Source organism: Orycteropus afer, unplaced genomic scaffold, assembly GCF_000298275.1.
Source record: "Orycteropus afer afer isolate SDZICR_OR568_19922 unplaced genomic scaffold, OryAfe1.0 scaffold00130, whole genome shotgun sequence".
In the NCBI taxonomy this organism is placed as follows: domain Eukaryota; kingdom Metazoa; phylum Chordata; class Mammalia; order Tubulidentata; family Orycteropodidae; genus Orycteropus; species Orycteropus afer.
This window is the reverse complement of record NW_006921717.1, coordinates 1,943,383-1,961,822: the sequence shown is the minus strand read 5'-3', so window position 1 is coordinate 1,961,822 and position 18,440 is coordinate 1,943,383. Positions and strand designations below refer to the sequence as shown.

General features: G+C 63.8%; 1 protein-coding gene across 1 annotated transcript; it reads left to right on the top strand.

Moving 5' to 3' along the window:
• The first annotated feature begins 37 nt into the window (after positions 1–37).
• Positions 38–17,656, top strand: GRK2 (G protein-coupled receptor kinase 2). Its single transcript, XM_007944705.2, has 21 exons — positions 38–150; positions 9,903–9,979; positions 10,911–10,984; positions 11,369–11,470; positions 11,595–11,669; positions 11,876–11,937; positions 12,800–12,851; positions 13,096–13,187; positions 13,376–13,475; positions 13,558–13,636; positions 13,728–13,858; positions 14,563–14,657; positions 14,735–14,842; positions 14,997–15,063; positions 15,372–15,472; positions 15,946–16,012; positions 16,097–16,192; positions 16,359–16,521; positions 16,643–16,779; positions 17,200–17,313; positions 17,492–17,656. Exons 1-21 carry the CDS (start codon positions 38–40, stop codon positions 17,654–17,656), a joined length of 2,070 nt encoding a protein of 689 aa, XP_007942896.1.
• The last annotated feature ends 784 nt before the right edge of the window (positions 17,657–18,440 follow it).

Sequence of the window (18,440 nt, the reverse complement as noted above, 5' to 3'; positions counted from 1 at the left end):
CGAGCGGCGGGAGGAGGCCGCCGCCGCCGCCGCCAAGATGGCGGACCTGGAGGCGGTGCTGGCCGACGTGAGTTACCTGATGGCCATGGAGAAGAGCAAGGCCACGCCGGCCGCGCGCGCCAGCAAGAAGATCCTGCTGCCCGAACCCAGGTGAGGCCCGCCGCGCGCCCCGGCCCCGACCCCACCGCAGCCCCGGCGCCCGAGCCCCGCCGGAACCCCATCTGCAGCCCCAGACCACGGCGACGCTGGCCCTCGGGACCCCTCTGCCCTGCTAGTGCTCCCGGGCCGGCAGCCCCGACTGGGTCCCAGGCCCCGTGCTCGTGCACCAGGGGGCCCCGGTTCCCAGCCCCACTGCCTCCCAGGCGCTCCTAGCGCCCCCGTGGCCCCACTCCGCGGTCCCTCCATCCCTGTGAGCCCCACACTCCTGCCTTCTCGCCTTCAGCCTCTGAGCAGCTCTGCTCCCGGTGGGGTCCCTCCCGCCTGCCACCATTTGCTCGGCGGTCGCTGGCACCCATGCTCTGGCTGCCTGTCCTCCCAGCACCCGCTTTCTCTCCCCACCCTTGCGGGTTGTGTGAGGTTGGGGTGGGGGGCAACAAGTTTTGGGGCACTTTCCCGGGGTTCTTCCCCACTCCTCTGGCAGAGCACCATCTCGGGGTTGGATCTGGGAGTGCTTTGGGGGCAGGTGTGTGTGTGTGGTGGGGGGGGAGGCCCCATGGGATGTAGGCATGGTGTCAGGTGGGCTGCGCTCAGTTGCTCAGGGCGGGAAACCCACAGTGCCCTGTTCTCTTGACCTGTCCCCTGTGGCGGGCCCTGTGTGTGGTGTCCCCTGGTGACCAGGGGACATCCCAGCTCGCCAGCAGCCTCTGGGCCAGGGATGCCAGCTGACAGTGTCACCATGCCCAGTATCAAAGTTGCAAACTTTTCGAGGTGCAGGGCGAGGGAGTGTGTGGGATACGTGCGGGCTGGGGCTGTCTAGCACTTTATGGCTTTGCCAAGGCCTTCTCGTTGTTGGGATCTCCCGGCACGCCATGGGGTGGGTAGGCCAGGTGTGACTTCATCCCTGTGGAACAGGTGGGGAATAGAGAGGTGAGTGGCCTGCCCACGGTTACGCAGCTCACACAGGGTGGAGCCCAGCCACCAGCTCAGGGCTTCTAGCTCTCCATGCCGTCCACTGCCTGGACACACTGCATCTGCGAGGGTCTTGTGCCCACCACGACTCCTTGTGTCACAAGGCCAGTCCCAGCCATTCCTCTGTGTGTGCCTGAGAGCAGGCCTGTGGTGACTTTGGGCGAGTCCCTTCCTGTGTCTGGGCCTTGGTTTCCTCATCTGTGCAGCGGGGTGACATGAGATGAGTGCTGAGGCCCTGGAGCAAGGCTGCAGGAGGTGCGAGGTGGAGGTTCCCACTTGGCGCCCTCTGCCCTGTCCTCTGTGCTGGGTTTCATGTTGACTGAACACCAAGCTTGGGAGAGAGAAGCAAACAGACCTGTCCTTTGAAAAGGCCGTTAGGGCCCCTTTTCTTATGAGATGTTTCCCATTAGATTTCTCAAAACGGGAACCAGAGCCGTCAGCTGGGGGCTGTCCAGGCAGCGAGACAGTTAAAATGAGTTCAGAAATGACAAAGCCACGAGGGAGGAAACGGGGGAGCCAACCGCAGGGGCTCGCAACGGCTGTTGTCGGTGGTGGCCGCAGCCTCCAGACCCTCCTGCAGGTTGAAGTTTTGTGAACTGGGAGGGAGAGCCTTTTCTAGAAGTCTCTGTTTGGGTAACCTGGCCCCAGAATGCATTGCCCGTGATGGGGCCCCGCCTTGGCTTGGCTCTGCAGGTGTCAGAACCCTGAGAAACAAGCCGTTCTTCTTTTCCCGTCTCCTTGGCTGTCCGGGGCAGTGAGAGTGGCAGTGACAGGAGTCAGGAGGGCAGCGTAATCGCTTGTTACTGATTTTGACATCTGTCATCTCAGTTGGTCCAAAAAAAGAAAAACAACCAGTGAAGTTGGCCAGCCTCGTGCCACATGGAACAGTTGCCGCAGAAACACCCGAGCGCTGTGCCGTGGCTCCCCTCTTCCTGAGTGGAGACCAGGCAGCGGGCGTTAGGGGAGCAGCCGGAGGCAAGAGCTCAGTGCTGTGGCTTCTCGTGAGGATCACCATCTGGCACCCCCACACCTGTGAGGTGGCCGGAGGCACCCACACCCAGGGAAGGGCCGGGAGCTGCTGTTCAGTCAAGCTGGCCACCTTCCCAGCAGTCTAAGCCTCCATGGGGGACAACACTCCAGCCAGTGGGTCTGATGCCTGCTGGCCCTGGCACTGATAGGACCCTGGTTCACATTGGCATGGGACTTCCCAGTTTGCAGAACAGTCTGGACCCATGTTATCCCTTTCACAACATGGAAGCAAGCACCGCCGGGGGTTTTCTGCCTACTTAATAGCTAGAGAAACTGAGGCTCAGAGGGGGAGACTCGGTCACTGAGAAGAGCTGGGATTTGGACTCAGGCCTCTGGACTCCTGGGCCGGTGCAATTTTCCTGTTGCTCATCTTCTCCATCTTCTCAGCCGTGACGCCTCTGCTCTCATCTTGGTCCACACTTTATGGGATGTGCCGGCTGGCCCCCTTTCCCTAAGCACCGTGGGTCTGGGGCGGGGACCTAGAAGCAGCAGGGCAGCCCTTAGCACCGTCTCTGGCGTGGTGGGTGGGGTCCAGCCCTGGCCAAGCTGGGCATGGAGGAGGCAGCCCTTCTCGGGGGGTCTTGCAGACACGGGGTGCCCCCACTCCGAGGTCAGAGTCCTGGAGGAAGGCCGTGGCTCATCCCCATCGCGAGGTGCCGTTTGGGGTGGTTCCACCTCGGGGTGGTCCGTCTTGGCAGCTGCCCCATGGCTGACACCCAGGTTGGGCCTTAGGGGCCCTGGGCCGGGCCTCACAGCTCTCTCTTCTCAGCCCCAGAGAATGGGAACTGGTGGGCACGGTGCCACTTTGAGTTGGCACGGGGGCCTCCCCTTCTGTCGCCCTACAGAAGCCAAGGGACAGGGACCTGCTTCTTCACCTCCCATGGAAGCAGGCAGTGCTGCGTAGCTGGGAGACAGGACACCTGTCTCGTAATCCCTCTGTGAGATCCTTACGCTCCCTGGGCCTGCCTCAGTTTCCCCCTCCGCGACACGGGGGAGGCTGCCCTTCCTTGTGACCTCTCAGCGCCCCTCCAGCGCTTGCCTGTGGTTCTGGAAGGAGCAGCACTCTGCCCCTTTCTGGTAGCAACAGCAGCCCTATAATTACTATCAGTTGCTTAATATGACCACGGAGACCTTGTGTAATTGCTCTGTGGGTTTCTGGCGGGAGGAGCCCGGTGCCCCAGGAGAGGCCCTGACCCCCTCCCGGGATGGTGGCAGCCCCAGAGGAACGACTGGAGCTGGAGCGGGCCTCTTGCAGCCCCACGTTCTTGGCTGTTTCCTGGTCCCTCCCCCACCATACAGTTTCCTCCTTCCCAGCACCCCAGACCCGCTGCTCTTCCTCTTCCTCACTGCGTCTTCTCTTCGTTCCTGTTAACCCTTTGCACCCAGGACTTCCTGTCCTTGATTTGAGGCCCACGGGGTGTGGGGTGCGGTGGCCAGCTTCTTCCCTCCCACTCCCTCTCCATCACAGCCGAACCCCCGCTGTCTGCAGCCTTCATTCCCCCCCCGACTTTCCACTCCAATTGCAGCCTGGGCTCCCCCCCTCCCTCCTGCCCCTGAAAACAAGATTATCTCCTCCCTGGTTGGTCGTCACTCCCTCAGACCGCTGAAGGTGCCTGTACCCCGGGAATCAGTCTCCGGAAGCCTTTTCCCATCTGCTGTCCCCGCAGAGCTCGGCAGTGCCATTAAAGCACTCGCTGCCCGCTGTTCCCTTGGTTAATGGATTAGGAGGCAACGGAGCTGGCCGGGGTGGGATCTGTCCGTGCAAGGGAACCTGGGCTCTGTCAGCCCGGGAATCCCACGTCCTATTAAAGCACGAGCCTCGTAGTAAATTCCCAGTGACGTCGGCACAGGCACACTCCGCAGGCAGCCAGCGTCGCCTCCCGGCGCCCAGGTCTCCTGTGCGGAGCTGGGCTCCTGGGCTGGCTGCGCGTGGCTGTTGCTTCCATGACAGTGTGCTCCTGCCTGGGAACCAGCACAGAGAAGAGACGAGAGCAGGGCACGTGACCGGCGTTGAGACCCCACCGTGTCTCTGTCCAGCCCCGCCACCTCCGGCCAGGGCCCTCGCCCCATCCACTCAGCCCTGGGGATTCGTGTCCTCTGCTGGTCACGCAAGCCAGAGTCCAGCTGAAGTTTGCACCATCCATTTTAAACCAGAGCTGCTGAACGTGAGCCGTTGGGCTGCAGCGTGTTTCTGACATGTTCCGAGCTTCAGGGTAGGGGCTGGGTCGGCGAAGACCAGCCTATGGGAAGGGAGTCTTCTAGTGTGTTAGCAGCTCTGTTGTGGAAGGGGTAGGGCTCTGACCCCGGAAGTCATCCTAGTCGGGGGGGCTAGGACTAGGCCTGAAACCGCAGGACGAGGCGTCCTGGAGTTCGTTCAGGTGTTCTGTAACGGCAGGCTGCAGTTTCCAGCGTGTCGGCAGTAAGGCACCGGGCGGGGGTGCTCGTGGCATCCTCACTCAGGAGCCCAGACACGTGACAGGCCACCCAGTGCCTCTTCCTCTGCACCCCCCAGTAAGGGAGCCGCTGCACCAACGTGGCCTCGGGCTCTGGTTGCCATGGGCATCAGTGGTGGTTCATGTGTGCAGCGTGGGAGGGGGTGTCATTCTCTCTCCCGCCCTGGCCTCGCTCGAGTGAGTTGGTGGTTTGGATTGGTCTTTGCCATTGGTACATGGTGCCGACCTTGAGCTCTTAGGATCTCTTCAGCCCCAGGGAGAGTCCTTGAGAAATACTAATGAGAAGCCCCAGGGGCCTTCCTCCTGCTGCTGCCACCGCGGCGCCAGGTTTCCTGGAAATGCCACAGAGGAGCACTTCAGCCGTGACCGCAGCTCTGCCCCGCGGGCCTCTTAACTGTCACCTTCCAGAGTGTGGCGCTGTCCAGCGTGGCTGCCGGACCCAGCACGTCCTGTCTTGGGGTTTAGCGTCACCGTCACCTGAGAATCGGGGACCACGGCCCCTGGCCTGCTGGGTGCTGGCTGAAGGGCTCCTGGGCCACTGGCAGGGGTGGGGAGGGGGCCTGGGGCAGCAGCCCAGACAGAGACTGGTCTGAGTCCAGGACCCTCCAAGACCCCTGCACACCCTGAGCCCCTGCCCTGGAGGGAGGCCATTCCTCAGGGAGAATTGGACGTCTTCTTAGTCCCTAGCCCATGGTGGGGCACCGGACGGGTTGTTGGACGTCTCCCTGCCCCTCCATTTCCTCAGCAGACAAATGAGCTGGCTTGCCCCTGACCCCTGCAGCCCGCTCCCAGCCACGGGAGCTCCAGGGTCCGGCCTGAGTGGGGTCACCCGTGTGGGCCCAGACCAACGCGTCAGGCCAGAGCACGGGACTTTGCTTTTCCTCTAAACGGCGTGGTACCAGAAGGTTCCGGAAGTTCTCCCCTCAGCACTCACCCCTCCCTGCCTGCCTGCTGTCTCATCACCCGGGCCCTCATGTCTCAGCCGCACACATGGCTGGGCGGGAGGACGCCTTGTCTCCCCAGGTGCAGGCCTGCTCCTCCAGGCAGCAGAGCCGGTGTTCACGGCCCTCTGACGGCGAGGATGCGGGGGGCCTGGGGCTGGATGGGCCTCCTGGCACCGGGCACCTCTGCTCCGGTGCTCAGTATGGTGGCAGGCAGGTATCGGACACTCCCCACAAGGCACTCTGTCTGTGCACCACCAGCGCCTCGGGCGGGGCTGAGTGAGGCTGCAGCCGTGTGGCTAGGCTCAGCAAGCGTGGGTGGGTTCCGGACAGGGCTCCACGAAGCCCCGTCCTGAGAGAGTGACCAGTGTCGAGCAGAGACCCAACAAGCCCACCGGCACATGACCGACCGCATCCTAGAGGGGCCAGTGCGGCATCAGGGAGCCAGGGGTCACTCAGGCCTGCTGCGGGAGGCGGACGCCCACTGAGGCGTCTTGGCAAACCTGGCCCCTGGGCGAGCTCCCTTTCTGCTTCCGGCTTGCTGGCTTCCTGAGTGGCCAGTGCGTTTGAGGCAACTCAGCATTCTGTCCACAGCCTCCTTTTGCAAAATGGGGAAACTAGGCATTTCAAGTTGGTGGCTCGGCCTGGCCTCCAGGGGAGAGAGGTGGCAGGCAGGCCCGAGCACCTGGTGGCTGCAGGGCAGAGGCCCGAGCTCTTCCCTCAGGGGGAACCTCCGCGGCCTCTGCTGGGACCCTTCCACCACTTGTTTCTCTTACGATTCCACAGAGATCTTTGGAGGTGCCTCCTCCTGAAGGCGGGGCGCTCGACTTGGTGATGGCGGGGACGTGGTTTCTCGGCGCCTTTGCCGCTGCAGCTCTGCTGGGGTCAGGGAGAGGTGTTGGGATGAGGGCTCCCCGTCAGCCCAGCCTCACCACTCCGTGTCCTCCAGCAAACAGCTTTCCAACCTGCCAGCTCCCTTGGCTGACGGCCCAGTGGGGATAGACAGGAAACCCCAACATTGCCACTTTGGGGACCTCCCATTCAGGGACTCTGCTCGGGCTTGACCTCGTGTTTGGCTCCGGGCAGGTAGTGTTTGCTTTTTCTTTTTCCCTTAGTGAAGAAGGTACAGTGTTGAGGGCTGAAGGAGCACGGAGGCTGGACTGGACTTGAGGGCTAGGCCACGAGGCTGTCCCTGAGCAGGGTCGCCAGGAGGCAGAGAGCTCCGCCCGGCCTCAGGCAGGTCCTCTGGCAACACTGGCCCCGTCGCCCCTTTAGAGCAGCTGCTCCCGGCAGGGCCACCGACTGCATGGTGGTCCGTGGTGTCGACCGCGGGTGGGGCCGTCCCATCGTACAGCCCTTGCTGGGCTGACAGTGGTCTTACTGCTTCCCAGGAAGGGAGTCTGGGGCTCAGGGGGCTTCCTACTGAGGGGTGCAGCTACCTGAGGGGCTCACACCTGGCGGGGGACTCACTCTGCCTGTCACCTACACCTCCCTGTCCACGCCTTAGACCATGCACCTTCATGGAAGGGTGACATTTTGTGAAGGTTGACACTCTTTATTGCTTTATCTCATACCCATCCAGGGGCCAAAATGTCTGTGCAGGGGCAGGAGTGCCGAGAGCTAAGCTGGGTGTGTGGGCCCCACCGTGGGCCACCTCTGGGCTCAGTCCAGGCAGGCCCTTGAGGGGTCCCCAGGCTCCACTCCCCTTACTTCTGCTGCCTGGTCTCCCGCGGGAGCCACTGGGCCCTGCTCCCCGCCCCTCCACCCAGCCAAGCCAGCCCGTCGCCGGTTCCGCTCAACCCGACTCTCACGGCTCAGCAGGAAGGTCCCGACCGGCACCTGCAGAGCTGGCATTCTCCACTTGGATTGTCCACTTGGAGCCACAGAGCTGAGGGCAGGCCTTCTGGACCCAGGTTTCCAGTCTGTGGGCCCCAAAGGCAGGATTGTGTCTCCATCCTGCTACTTCTCCAAGCTCCTGACATGTGTCAGCCATCATGGGAAGAGCTGCCAGATACCCACAGCTAAGACGGGGACTTGTCCTCAATCTCCGTGTCCCTGTCTGTCCCATGAGGCCTGACTGGTGGACACGAGCTGGTGTGTGGCTCTAGCAGGGGAGGGTGAGCCAGAGCGGATGAGCCTGGCTCAGGGGGCGTCCTCGCTGTCCCAGAGACGCGAGCTCTGGAGCAGCCATGCTGTGGTCCCAGGCCTCTTGGCCGCTGGGCCTGGGCCGGGCTCGTCACTTGCCGGTGGGCAGGCTCTGGGCTGAAGGAGGAGCAGGACAGGAGAGCAAGGCTTGCCAAGGGCTGTCCTGGTCATCAGCTGTCCAACTTCCTGTTGGCTTCAGCTCTCCAGGGAGTTCACGTCATCCCCCACCAGAGCCGAGCCAGCAGTGGGGTCACAGTTTCAGGGCTGTGCTGACGACAGCCGTGGTTGCTCTTGTCAGACCTGTGTGGCCTTTCCCGAGATGGTGTCAAACCCTAGCTGGGGCCTGGGAGGGCTGGACTTTCTCGGAAGGAATGTACTGTGCAGAAGGGGCAGGCGGGCCCCCCTGGAGCACAGGTCCCCTTTCTGACCCTGGAGCCACCATTCTTCCTAAGTCCTAGGCCCAGAGCCTCTAAGACCCTGTCCTCCCAGCAGGCCTCGTACCTGCTGCCCTGCATGGCTGACCCTCACTCTGCCTTCTGTCCCGGCTGGGTCCTCACCTTCCTCCCACGGGTGCTTCCAGCAGAGTCTGTCCATTCACCTCCTGGGTCAGAGCCCTGTCGCCCTAGCGCTGGGCACCCCAGCTCTGCCCCCTGGCTACCGGCCCTCCTGCCATGTCCATGTCTGGGCCACTGCCTCCTCCTCGTCCCTAGTGGGCCTTCCGTGCCCCTCCCCATGCCAGCCACCTGCCCAGAGCTTCACCGTCTGTTGACACCCCATCTGTGCTGCATGAACCAGGTGCCTTGCACACCGTCTCTAACATCATAGAACCCAGGAGGGCCTCGTTAGGGGGCAGGGCCGTCCTCACGGGACAGTCGGGCCCCTGCACTGGAGCCCACGTGGCCAGGCCAGCCCCAGAGGCAGGGGCATAGAGAGCCGGGGCTGCACACAGAGCAGAGGGCACGGACTTTCAGGCTGAGTCCTGCCCCTGCCCAAGTGGCTCACCTTCCACCAGCCACGTCCCTTCCCTGGGGGCCTGCTGGTGACCCACATGCGGGCCCTCGGTGTGGCCCACTGTATGCTTCACCCCAGAAATCCAGGCTAGTGAGAGCCAGCTGTGTCCGCAGCTGCCGGAGGCATCCAAGGCCAGGAGTGTGCTCAACGGTGGGCGGGTGACACAGTGGAGGGCAGAGAGTTTGGACCTCAGCAGGCAGGCCTATGGCAGACCGCTCCCCCACGGCCCCACAACTCAGGGAGCTGGGGTTGGGAGGTGTATGTGGTTAATTGATAGGGGTACAGATGATTTGTATCAGCTGCTCACCTGAAGGCTGGCGGTTCGAACACACCCAGTGGCACTGTGGAAGAGGTGCCTGACAGTGTTCCTGTAGCCTTCAGAACCGCGAGAATCTTAGGGTACGGTTCTGCTCTGTAAGACGTGGGGTCGCCATGAGTCAACTCAACAGAGGTGGGTGTTATAGACAAGGGTGCAGGCTGGCCTGTGTTTGTTCTTTTCATGATACCACTTTTTTAAAATTGAGGTACAACTCGCAGGACATTAACCCGCCGTCTTCGAGCACGTGCTCAGCGGTTCTTCGGCTCATCACGAAGTTACGCAGCTGTCACCGCTGTTTAATTCCAAAGCTTTGTCATTGGCCCAGCAAAGCCCCGAGCCCATCACTAGTGCTCCCCACCCTCCTCTCTGCCCCGACAGCCAATCTGCTCTCTGTCTCTAGGTTTGCCCTCTAGATGCTTCACGTAAACGGGGTCACACAGGGCCATACAGGACGCGGCCTTTGGTGACTGGTGCCTATCACTCAGTGTGATGTTGTCAAGGTTCCCTCACAGCCTGCCATCCATCCAGGTTCCTTCCCTCTCAAGGCTGAATGACAGTCTGGTGTATGGTCGGGCTGCACAGTGTTTACCCTTGACCAGTGGGGCCTGGCTTTGGCGATTGGGCAAGTTCTCAAAGCTGGCCCATGGCAGCACTGGGACAACACTTGGGCCAGTGGGCCCGGTCTTGGCTGCTTTGGGGCAGAGCCTGGGTGGCAGGCATTGGCTCCGGGTGCCTCTGGTATGCTCAGTGCTCCCGGCAGAGGCCTGCCTTCCCGGAGGGAGTGATGACCCGGCAGCCCTCCAGCCTCTAGCTCTGGTCCCTGGGCAAGGTGGCGGCGGCCCCTGGGCTCCCGGTCACCTGCCACCTGTCCCGCAGCATCCGCAGTGTCATGCAGAAGTTCCTGGAGGACCGGGGCGAGGTGGCCTTTGAGAAGATCTTCTCCCAGAAGCTGGGTGAGTACAGAGGCCCCTTGGAGGAGGCCCTGCGGCTGCTGAGGGCTGTGACCCTCACACCTCCCCACCCCAGGCTGCTGGCCCTGAGAGCCCTGGAGGGGGTGGGGCCCAGCAGTCTTCCAGGGCCCCAGGGAAGTTCCTGCTTTAGGGTTTTGTTTTTGAGACTTGCAGCTTCCCCTTGGCCCAGGCCACAGCTGCTGGGGCTGTTGGTGGAACTGACAGGAAGGGGCGGGGCCCTTCCTGTGGCGCCTGCCCGCCCTGAGCTGTGGTTGGCCTGCCCCGCCCGCAGCCCTCAGCCCTCAGCCCTCAGCCCTCAGCCCTCCGCTCTCCTCCTCCTGGCCCTCCCTGTCTTATAAGTGTCCTGCGATCTACACTGTGGACTAGGCCCACGGGGCGGGGGCTTCAGGAACGGGCCCTGGCCCACACCTGGGTGGGAGGCAGCCTTCCAGCAGGACTGCCTCTGCTGTGTGCCCGGTGAAGGGGAGCAGAGTTTGGGTCCAGGCCTGTGCTGTGTGACCTTGGGCCAGTCCCCTCCCCTCTCTGAGCCTTGGTTTCCTCACCTGGGAGAAGGACTCACTGCCCAGGACTGAGGGTCGGGTGAGATGGCATTGTGGAAATACCTGGTCCCCTGGGAAGTCCTGTTCACGAGTTACTCAAAGTGTTGAAAGGCCAGCCCCCCATCCCCTCACCCCGAGACATGGCTGTCAGCTCTGGCTGGTGTGCTGGCAGTGGATGGTGGGGCCAGGACACAAAAAGCCACCCCCTGCAAGCCTGGCCGCCCCTCAGCTCCACGTGCCCTCCAGCATTGGGCTGCTCAGGGCAGGCTTCTGGCCCCCTTGCCTGGGAGGGAAAGGCTGTCTGTCCCACTCAGGGTGACAGGGTATCTACAGGAGGAGGTGTGGCTCCACGTGACCCACTCACCTGCTCTCAGGGTACCTGCTCTTCCGAGATTTCTGCCTGAACCACCTAGAGGAGGCCAAGCCCCTGGTGGAGTTCTACGAGGAGGTGAGCGGGGGTGCCCTGGCGATGGATGTGCCCTGCAGATGGGTGTGCCCTGCAGGGTGAGGTGGGCGGGCTCAGTGCTGGACAGGCTGTCGGAGCCGGGCATCCACACTGTGAGGTGAAATGGGGATGCCATGGTGCTGGGCAGAATGTTGGAGCCAGGAGTCCACGCTGCGGGGTGAGGTGGGGCTGCCCTAGTGCTGGGTAGGCTGTCTGAACAGGGGTCCACACTGCGGGTTGAGGTAGGGCCGCCCTGGCACTGGGCGGGCTGTCGGGATGGGGTCCACGCTGCGGGGTGAGGTAGGACCGCCCCGGTGCAGGGCAGATCGTAGGGATGGGGTCTGCACTGCGGGGCCCTCGGCCACCCGAGGGAATCCTGTCCCGTAGATCAAGAAGTACGAGAAGCTGGAGACTGAGGAGGAGAGGCTGGCACGGAGCCGGGAGATCTTCGACACCTACATCATGAAGGAGCTGCTGGCCTGCTCACACGTGAGTAGCCCCCGGCACCAATGGTGCCCAGGCCCAGACCCAAGGGCGGGTCCAGAGTGACTCGGGGGCTGGCAGTGGAAGAGAGGACCCAGCTGAGAACTCACAGGCCCTCCGTCTTCCCTAGCCCTTCTCGAAAAGCGCCACTGAGCACGTGCAGGCCCACCTGGTGAAGAAGCAGGTGCCTCCAGACCTGTTCCAGGTGTGTGCTGCCCTCTACCCACCTCCATCCCCGTCTCAGCCTCCCGCTGCCCAGCCGGGGCCACCCGGGGGCAGCCGCAGGCCAGGGCCGGCCGCACACGGGGGGGCAGCCCCGGGCCAGGGCCGGTGCACATCGCACATCCGGGGCAGCCGCAGGCCAGGGCCGGCCGCACCCCAGGCTTGTCAGCTGCTCCCTTTCTCCTGCAGCCATACATTGAGGAGATCCGTCAGAACCTCCGAGGGGACGTGTTCCAGAAATTCATCGAGAGGTGAGGGCTGGGCACAGGGCGGAGAGGTGGGGGTAGTGAAAGCGTTCCCAGAAGGGAGGGGTGTGTGTGGTGTAGAGAAGAAACAAAGCCAGCCTGCTGTAGGCCTGGCCAGGGACATCCAGGCATTTGTGGAGGCAGTGCGTGGGCCCTGGGGCAGGTGGTACCCAGACATTCATGCAGGCGGTATCTGGGCCCTGGTGCAGGCAATCCCAGGGTAGGCACTATCTTGTCTCTGCTACAGGGATCCTGGGAGGTCAGGCAGGCTCCCAGTCGCACCTCCCCAACGTGGTCCATCCCACCTCCTTAGCACCAGGCATCGCAAAGCCTGTCCTGGGGTTCCCCATGTGTCTTTCCCTCCCATGGATGGTCTTGGACCTTGCTGGGCCCATGTGGCCCAAAAAGTATCAGGGTTGTGATGGGGATACACTCCCCCATGGGGCCTGGTTGGAACCCGTCGGCCAGGTGGGAGTTGCAGGCAGATTTTGGTGTGACGTAGGAAGGGCCGCCCAGCCAGAGTATGGCTTCACGGGCAGTGGGTGCAATGTCGCTGAAGGCGTGCAGGCAGGACAGGAAGAGGCCCATCAATGACATGGGAGCAAGAACTCTGGGCTGGACTGGGTGCCTCCTCCAGATTATCTGATGCCAGCAGGACTCAAAAGTAGTGGCAGGGCCTAAGCTGCTGTCTGGGTGAGCTGGCCGGTGCTTGTGGCTCTGGAGCCAGGAATGCTGGTCACTTTATAGACATGGAACCTCGGGCCTGGGGGTTGCCACGTCTGCCCCAGTGGGGACCCCAGGCAGTGATGGAGTGGTCGGGGGCAGGCCCCTTCCCAACACCTGTCCGAGCGCTCGTTCTCTCCTACAGCGATAAGTTCACGAGGTTTTGCCAATGGAAGAACGTGGAGCTCAACATCCACGTGAGTGCAGTGGGTGCTGGCAGCCCCCGCCCGTCCTCTCCAGGAGCTGGCCAGGGGTGGGGTCGGCACCAGGGTCCTGGCGGGAGGCACGTGCAGAGGGTGGTCATCGCTGCCCAGGAAGGATCTGCTGAGCTAGGATGGGCCCGGGGCAGACCCCTGCTTCCTGGGTGCGTCTGCTTGGGGGCTGGACCCGGGCCATCTACAGAGACCCTGGTGGTCACCCCTCTCTGACCCTTCCCCGCAGCTGACCATGAATGACTTCAGTGTTCATCGCATCATTGGGCGTGGTGGCTTCGGTGAAGTCTACGGGTGCCGGAAGGCCGACACGGGCAAGATGTGAGCATCCCACTTGGCGGCATTTGCTGGGGTACCTGAGGGCAGGGAGCTCCAAGTCTCTGGTGTGTGTCACATCAGGGACCGGTGGCAGCTGGTTGGCCCCCAAGACAAGCTGGGAGCACAGCCTGCCACCTGGGCCAGGCTCTGCATGGCAGGGGGCCGGCCTGACCAGCACCACCCTGACGCAGGTACGCCATGAAGTGTCTAGACAAGAAACGCATCAAGATGAAGCAGGGGGAGACGCTGGCCCTGAACGAGCGCATCATGCTGTCGCTTGTCAGCACCGGGGTGAGCCAAGCGGGCTGGGCTGGCGTGGGGCAGCCGCTGGTCCTGGGACCCTAGACTGACTCTGCCGAGCCTCCCCTCCTAGGACTGTCCCTTCATCGTCTGCATGTCGTACGCATTCCACACGCCCGACAAGCTCAGCTTCATCCTCGACCTCATGAACGGTGAGTGTCCCTGCTGGTGGCCTGGCCCCAGGAGGCTCCCGGGGGTGGGCAGGGCCGGGAGCTGAACGCCTCCCGGGCTGCCCCCCCTCAGGTGGGGACCTGCATTACCACCTGTCCCAGCACGGGGTCTTCTCCGAGGCCGACATGCGCTTCTATGCGGCCGAGATCATCCTGGGCCTGGAGCACATGCACAACTGTTTTGTCGTCTACCGCGACCTGAAGGTGGGCGCCCATCCTCCCCGCAGCCCCAGTGCAGCCCCGGTGGTGCCCTCCCTGCCTGCCTGCCTCCGCCCTCCCTGCCCGAGTCCACATGCCGTGCTCTCTGGCTGCCTGCATCCATCCTCCCTGCAGCCCGCGTCCGCCCTCCCTGCATCCACACGCCACCCTCCCTGCAGCCCGCGTCTGCCCTCCCTGCAGCCCGCGTCCACCCTCCCTGCATCCACATGCCACCCTCTCTGCCTGCATGCCACCCCTCCCTGCCTGCATCCACATGCCACCCTCCCTGCAGCCCGTGTCTGCACTCCCTGCATCCACACACCGCCATCCCTGCAGCCTGCATCTGCCCTCCCTCCCTGCAGCCCGCATCCGCCCTCCCTGCAGCCCGCGTCCGCCCTCCCTGCATCCACGCGCCGCCCTCCCTGCCTGCATGCCACCCCTCCCTGCCTGCATCCACACGCTGCCCTCCCTGCAGCCCACGTCCGCCCTCCCTCCCTGCATGCCGCCCCTCCCTGCCTGCTCTCCCACAGCTCCCCTCTCAGCCCTCCCCTTCCACCCTGAGCCACTGTCTGGCTTCAGATTGGGATCGAGGGAAACAGATACTGCGCTCCCCCAGGCCTGGCCCCTGGGCACTCCTAAACCTCTGCAGCAGAGCCCTTGGCCTGGCTGGCGCTGACCGGCCGGGCCTCCGTCGTGCTTTACCTCCACAGCCGGCCAACATCCTCCTGGACGAACACGGCCACGTGCGCATCTCGGACCTGGGCCTGGCCTGCGACTTCTCCAAGAAGAAGCCCCATGCCAGCGTGTGAGCGCCGTCTCCTGCCCCACGCCCCAGCCCCTCCTACCCCCCTGCCCCACCACTCATGGCTTGTTGCCCCACAGAGGCACCCACGGGTACATGGCCCCCGAGGTCCTGCAGAAGGGCGTGGCCTACGACAGCAGTGCCGACTGGTTCTCCCTGGGCTGCATGCTCTTCAAGCTGCTCCGGGGGTGAGTGCCCCCAAGTGGGGGGTGCAGACGGGCTCTCCCCCAATCCTGGGTGTCGGGGCTGGTGTCAGGCCTGGCTTTAGACAAAGCTCGTGTAGGCTGCCTGCCTCAGTTTCCCTATTCCTGTCCTCTGACCATGAGCCCCGGCCTCTTGCAGGCACAGCCCCTTCCGGCAGCACAAGACCAAAGACAAGCATGAGATCGACCGCATGACGCTGACGATGGTGAGTGGGCTCCCCGCCCAGGGGTGCTGAATGGCGCCGTTGGGGGGCCGCCTTGGGGCTGAGGTCTCCCTGTGGGTGCCAGGGCCACAGCCCTTGGTTCTCGACCCACCAGCCAAGCTCTCTGGCACTGGTCCCCCCTCTGGTCTCCAGGAGACTGGGCCCCTGCCCCGCACACACTCCCTCCCTGTGTGGTTGGAGCAAACCGGCCGGGGCGAGAGGCCCGTGGGAAGCTGGGCCTGGGTTCCCTGTGCTGGGAGCCCCGAGCAGCCTGGAGGGCCCTGCCCACGGCCCGTTCCCCCTCCCTGCAGGCTGTGGAGCTGCCCGAGTCCTTCTCCCCCGAACTCCGCTCCTTGCTGGAGGGGTTGCTGCAGCGGGATGTCAACCGGAGACTGGGCTGCTTGGGCCGAGGGTGAGTGCGCGGCTGCCAGAGCCATGCGTGGGCTGCCGCGTCTGTCCAGGCCTCTGCCTGTTCCCCTTACAGACAAGCACCCTGTGTGGGCCCAGCCCCATGTGATGTTCCCAGGGTGGGGGGGCGGCCTGGGGTGGGGTAGCTCGAGCCAGCTGGTGGCTCACAGCAAAGGAGGCGACGAGGAGGGTTAATGACAACAGCAATAGCCCTTCACATACATCAAGTGTTTCCTAAGCGTCGGGTGGTGTGTCGAAAGAGTTACAAGCGTTAAGACGCACAGGGCCCTACGATGTAGGAACGGCTGCTCTTGTCACTTAGACAAAGAAACAGGTGCGGGTTCAAGGGACTCGCCTGAGGTTGCTCAGCCAGAAAGCGGCCAAAGCAGGATTTAGACCTGGGCCATTGCCCCGTGGTGCAGACTTAGCCCCCACGATGGGCGATGGCCAGCCCGGGACTCAGATGTCTCCCCACAGAGCTCAGGAAGTGAAGGAAAGCCCTTTCTTCCATTCCCTGGATTGGCAGATGGTCTTCCTGCAGAAGGTAACTGAGCGGGTGGCAGGGCGGCAGGGCCCGAGGGCAGCCTGCAGCCCCTCCCCAGCCTGATGCCACCCTCTGTTCCCTCAGTACCCTCCCCCGCTGATCCCCCCGCGAGGGGAGGTGAACGCGGCCGACGCCTTTGACATCGGCTCCTTTGACGAGGAGGACACTAAGGGAATCAAGGTACTTGGCGTAACCCGAGCGTGAGCCCCGTGGAACTGCTCCCCGCCAGCGCCGTCTGTTCTGGCCTTCCAGGCCCTTCCCCTAAACCCCCTGGGCCAGGCTCTAGCCAGGCCTGCGACTGATGGGTGTCTGTCTGTGTGTCCTCGCCCTGTCCGTCTGGGTGAAGTTACTAGACAGCGACCAGGAGCTCTACCGCAACTTCCCGCTCACCATCTCCGAGCGGTGGCAGCAGGAGGTGGCGGAGACGGTGTTTAACACCATCAATGCCGAGACGGACCGGCTGGAGGCCCGCAAAAAAGCAAAAAACAAGCAGCTGGGCCATGAGGAAGGTGAGGGTTTGTCCGCTGTGGGGGCGGGCGTCTGCCTGGCCTGGTTTAAGGAGCGTGCCCACGGTCACGAGGCCGGGAAGCAAGCTGGCCGGGCTGAGCCGTCTCTCCCTCCATTGCCCAGACTACGCCCTAGGCAAGGACTGCATCATGCACGGTTACATGTCCAAGATGGGCAACCCCTTCCTGACCCAGTGGCAGCGGCGCTACTTCTACCTGTTCCCCAACCGGCTGGAGTGGCGGGGCGAGGGCGAGGCCCCAGTAAGGAGTGGGGGTCTGGGGGGGCAGCTCCAGGGTGGAGTGGGGGGGCCTAGGGTGGGGATGTGTGTCTGGGGTGGAGTGGCCAGGCCCCAGTAATGAGTGAGGTGTGGGGGGCAGCCAGGGGATGCTGGGGGGGCCCTGGGGCCAGGGAGGGCCCAGGGTGGGGTGGCTCCAGGGTGGCCACCCAGGGTAGGTGGAGTGGCTTGGGAGGCAGCGGGTGTAGGGGGGGCAGCACTGGAGTTGGGGGCGGCCTGGGGCAGGGAGCCCTGGGTGGGTGGAGCGGCCCAGGACAGGGGACTGCGTGGGCGTGGGGGGACAAGGGTGCACTGGGGGAGGGACACCAGGGCGAGGCAGCCCGGGAAGAGGCGGGGCTAGCGGCAGCCCTGTCCCGAGCCCTCAGCAACCCGGCATACCCTGCAGCAGAGCCTGCTGACCATGGAGGAGATCCAGTCGGTGGAGGAGACGCAAATCAAGGAGCGTAAGTGCCTGCTGCTCAAGATCCGTGGAGGGAAGCAGTTCGTCCTGCAGTGTGACGTGAGTGGCGGCCCTGGGCGGTGGGCGGGTCCCGCGGTGTGACGTGAGTGGCGGCCCTGGGCGGTGGGCGGGTCCCGCGGTGTGACGGGACTGGTCCTGAGCTTGGGGGTGTGGCAGGCTGGTGGGCGAGCGCACACAGGCAGGGGGCCCCCACTGACTGCACTTGGGGTCCTTGCAGAGCGACCCCGAGCTGGTGCAGTGGAAAAAGGAACTGCGGGACGCCTACCGCGAGGCCCAGCAGCTGGTGCAGCGGGTGCCGAAGATGAAGAACAAGCCGCGGTCACCGGTCGTGGAGCTGAGCAAGGTGCCACTGATCCAGCGTGGTAGTGCCAACGGCCTCTGACTGCCCGCCCGCCCGCCTTTTATAAATCTCTAATTTATTTCATTGAATTTTTATTATTTGTTTTCCCGCAAAGCGGAAAAAGGTTTTATTTTGTAATTATTGTGATTGCTGTGGCCCCAGCCTGGCCCAGCCCCCGGGAGGGGCCCGCTTGCCTCGGCTCCTACTGCCACTCACCCAGCCATCCCAGCCCTGACCCCTGTAGGGGTCGCCCGCTTCCAGTGTCTTCCTGTCGGGAAAGCAGAAGCCCTGGGCAGTCTTGGGGCCCAGGCCCTGGCAGTCGTGCCCCACTGAGCTCTAGCTTGAGCCTGGCTGGGAGGCCCAGATGGGAGGTCGAGACACGGGGTGCTGTGTGTGTTCTCCCCCCACGGACAGCCAGCCGAAGAGAGGAAAAGCCTCGTGTCTCCCCAGCCCCGCCCCCAGGGCCGCCAACAGTGACCTGGGCACCATGGCCCTTGTTTGGAAGAAGCTCCTGTGTCCCTGGCCACCTCCATTCCCACCTCTCTGGACCCTGGGTCTCGGCCAGGTGGCAGCATGGCCTCCCTCCCTGCAGGCCTGGGCTCAGGAACCACAGAAGGGCCACGAGCCTGGCCAGCCCGAGGGCAGGGCCGGGCAGCGGCGGTGAGAGGGCCCAGGGGCTCAGCCCTCCCCACACCGTCCCTGTGCTCCCACCCGGCTGTCCACCTGGTCCGTCAGTGCCACCTCGCCGCATGCCCCTTGTGCCAGTCATGCTACTGTGTGTGGTGCTGCCTCCCCTGGGGCTGGGGCGGCGCACCCTCCCCACCCA

What these genes read in the sequence shown, in the direction of transcription:
- GRK2 (XM_007944705.2), top strand. Translation starts at nt 38, where the DNA reads ATGGCGGACCTGGAGGCGGTGCTGGCCGACGTGAGTTACCTGATGGCC. An exon ending in TGTCGCTTGTCAGCACCGGG is followed by an intron (nt 13,476 to 13,557) that starts GTGAGCCAAGCG and finishes CTCCCCTCCTAG; the next exon opens with GACTGTCCCTTCATCGTCTG. An exon ending in TCGTCTACCGCGACCTGAAG is followed by an intron (nt 13,859 to 14,562) that starts GTGGGCGCCCAT and finishes TTACCTCCACAG; the next exon opens with CCGGCCAACATCCTCCTGGA.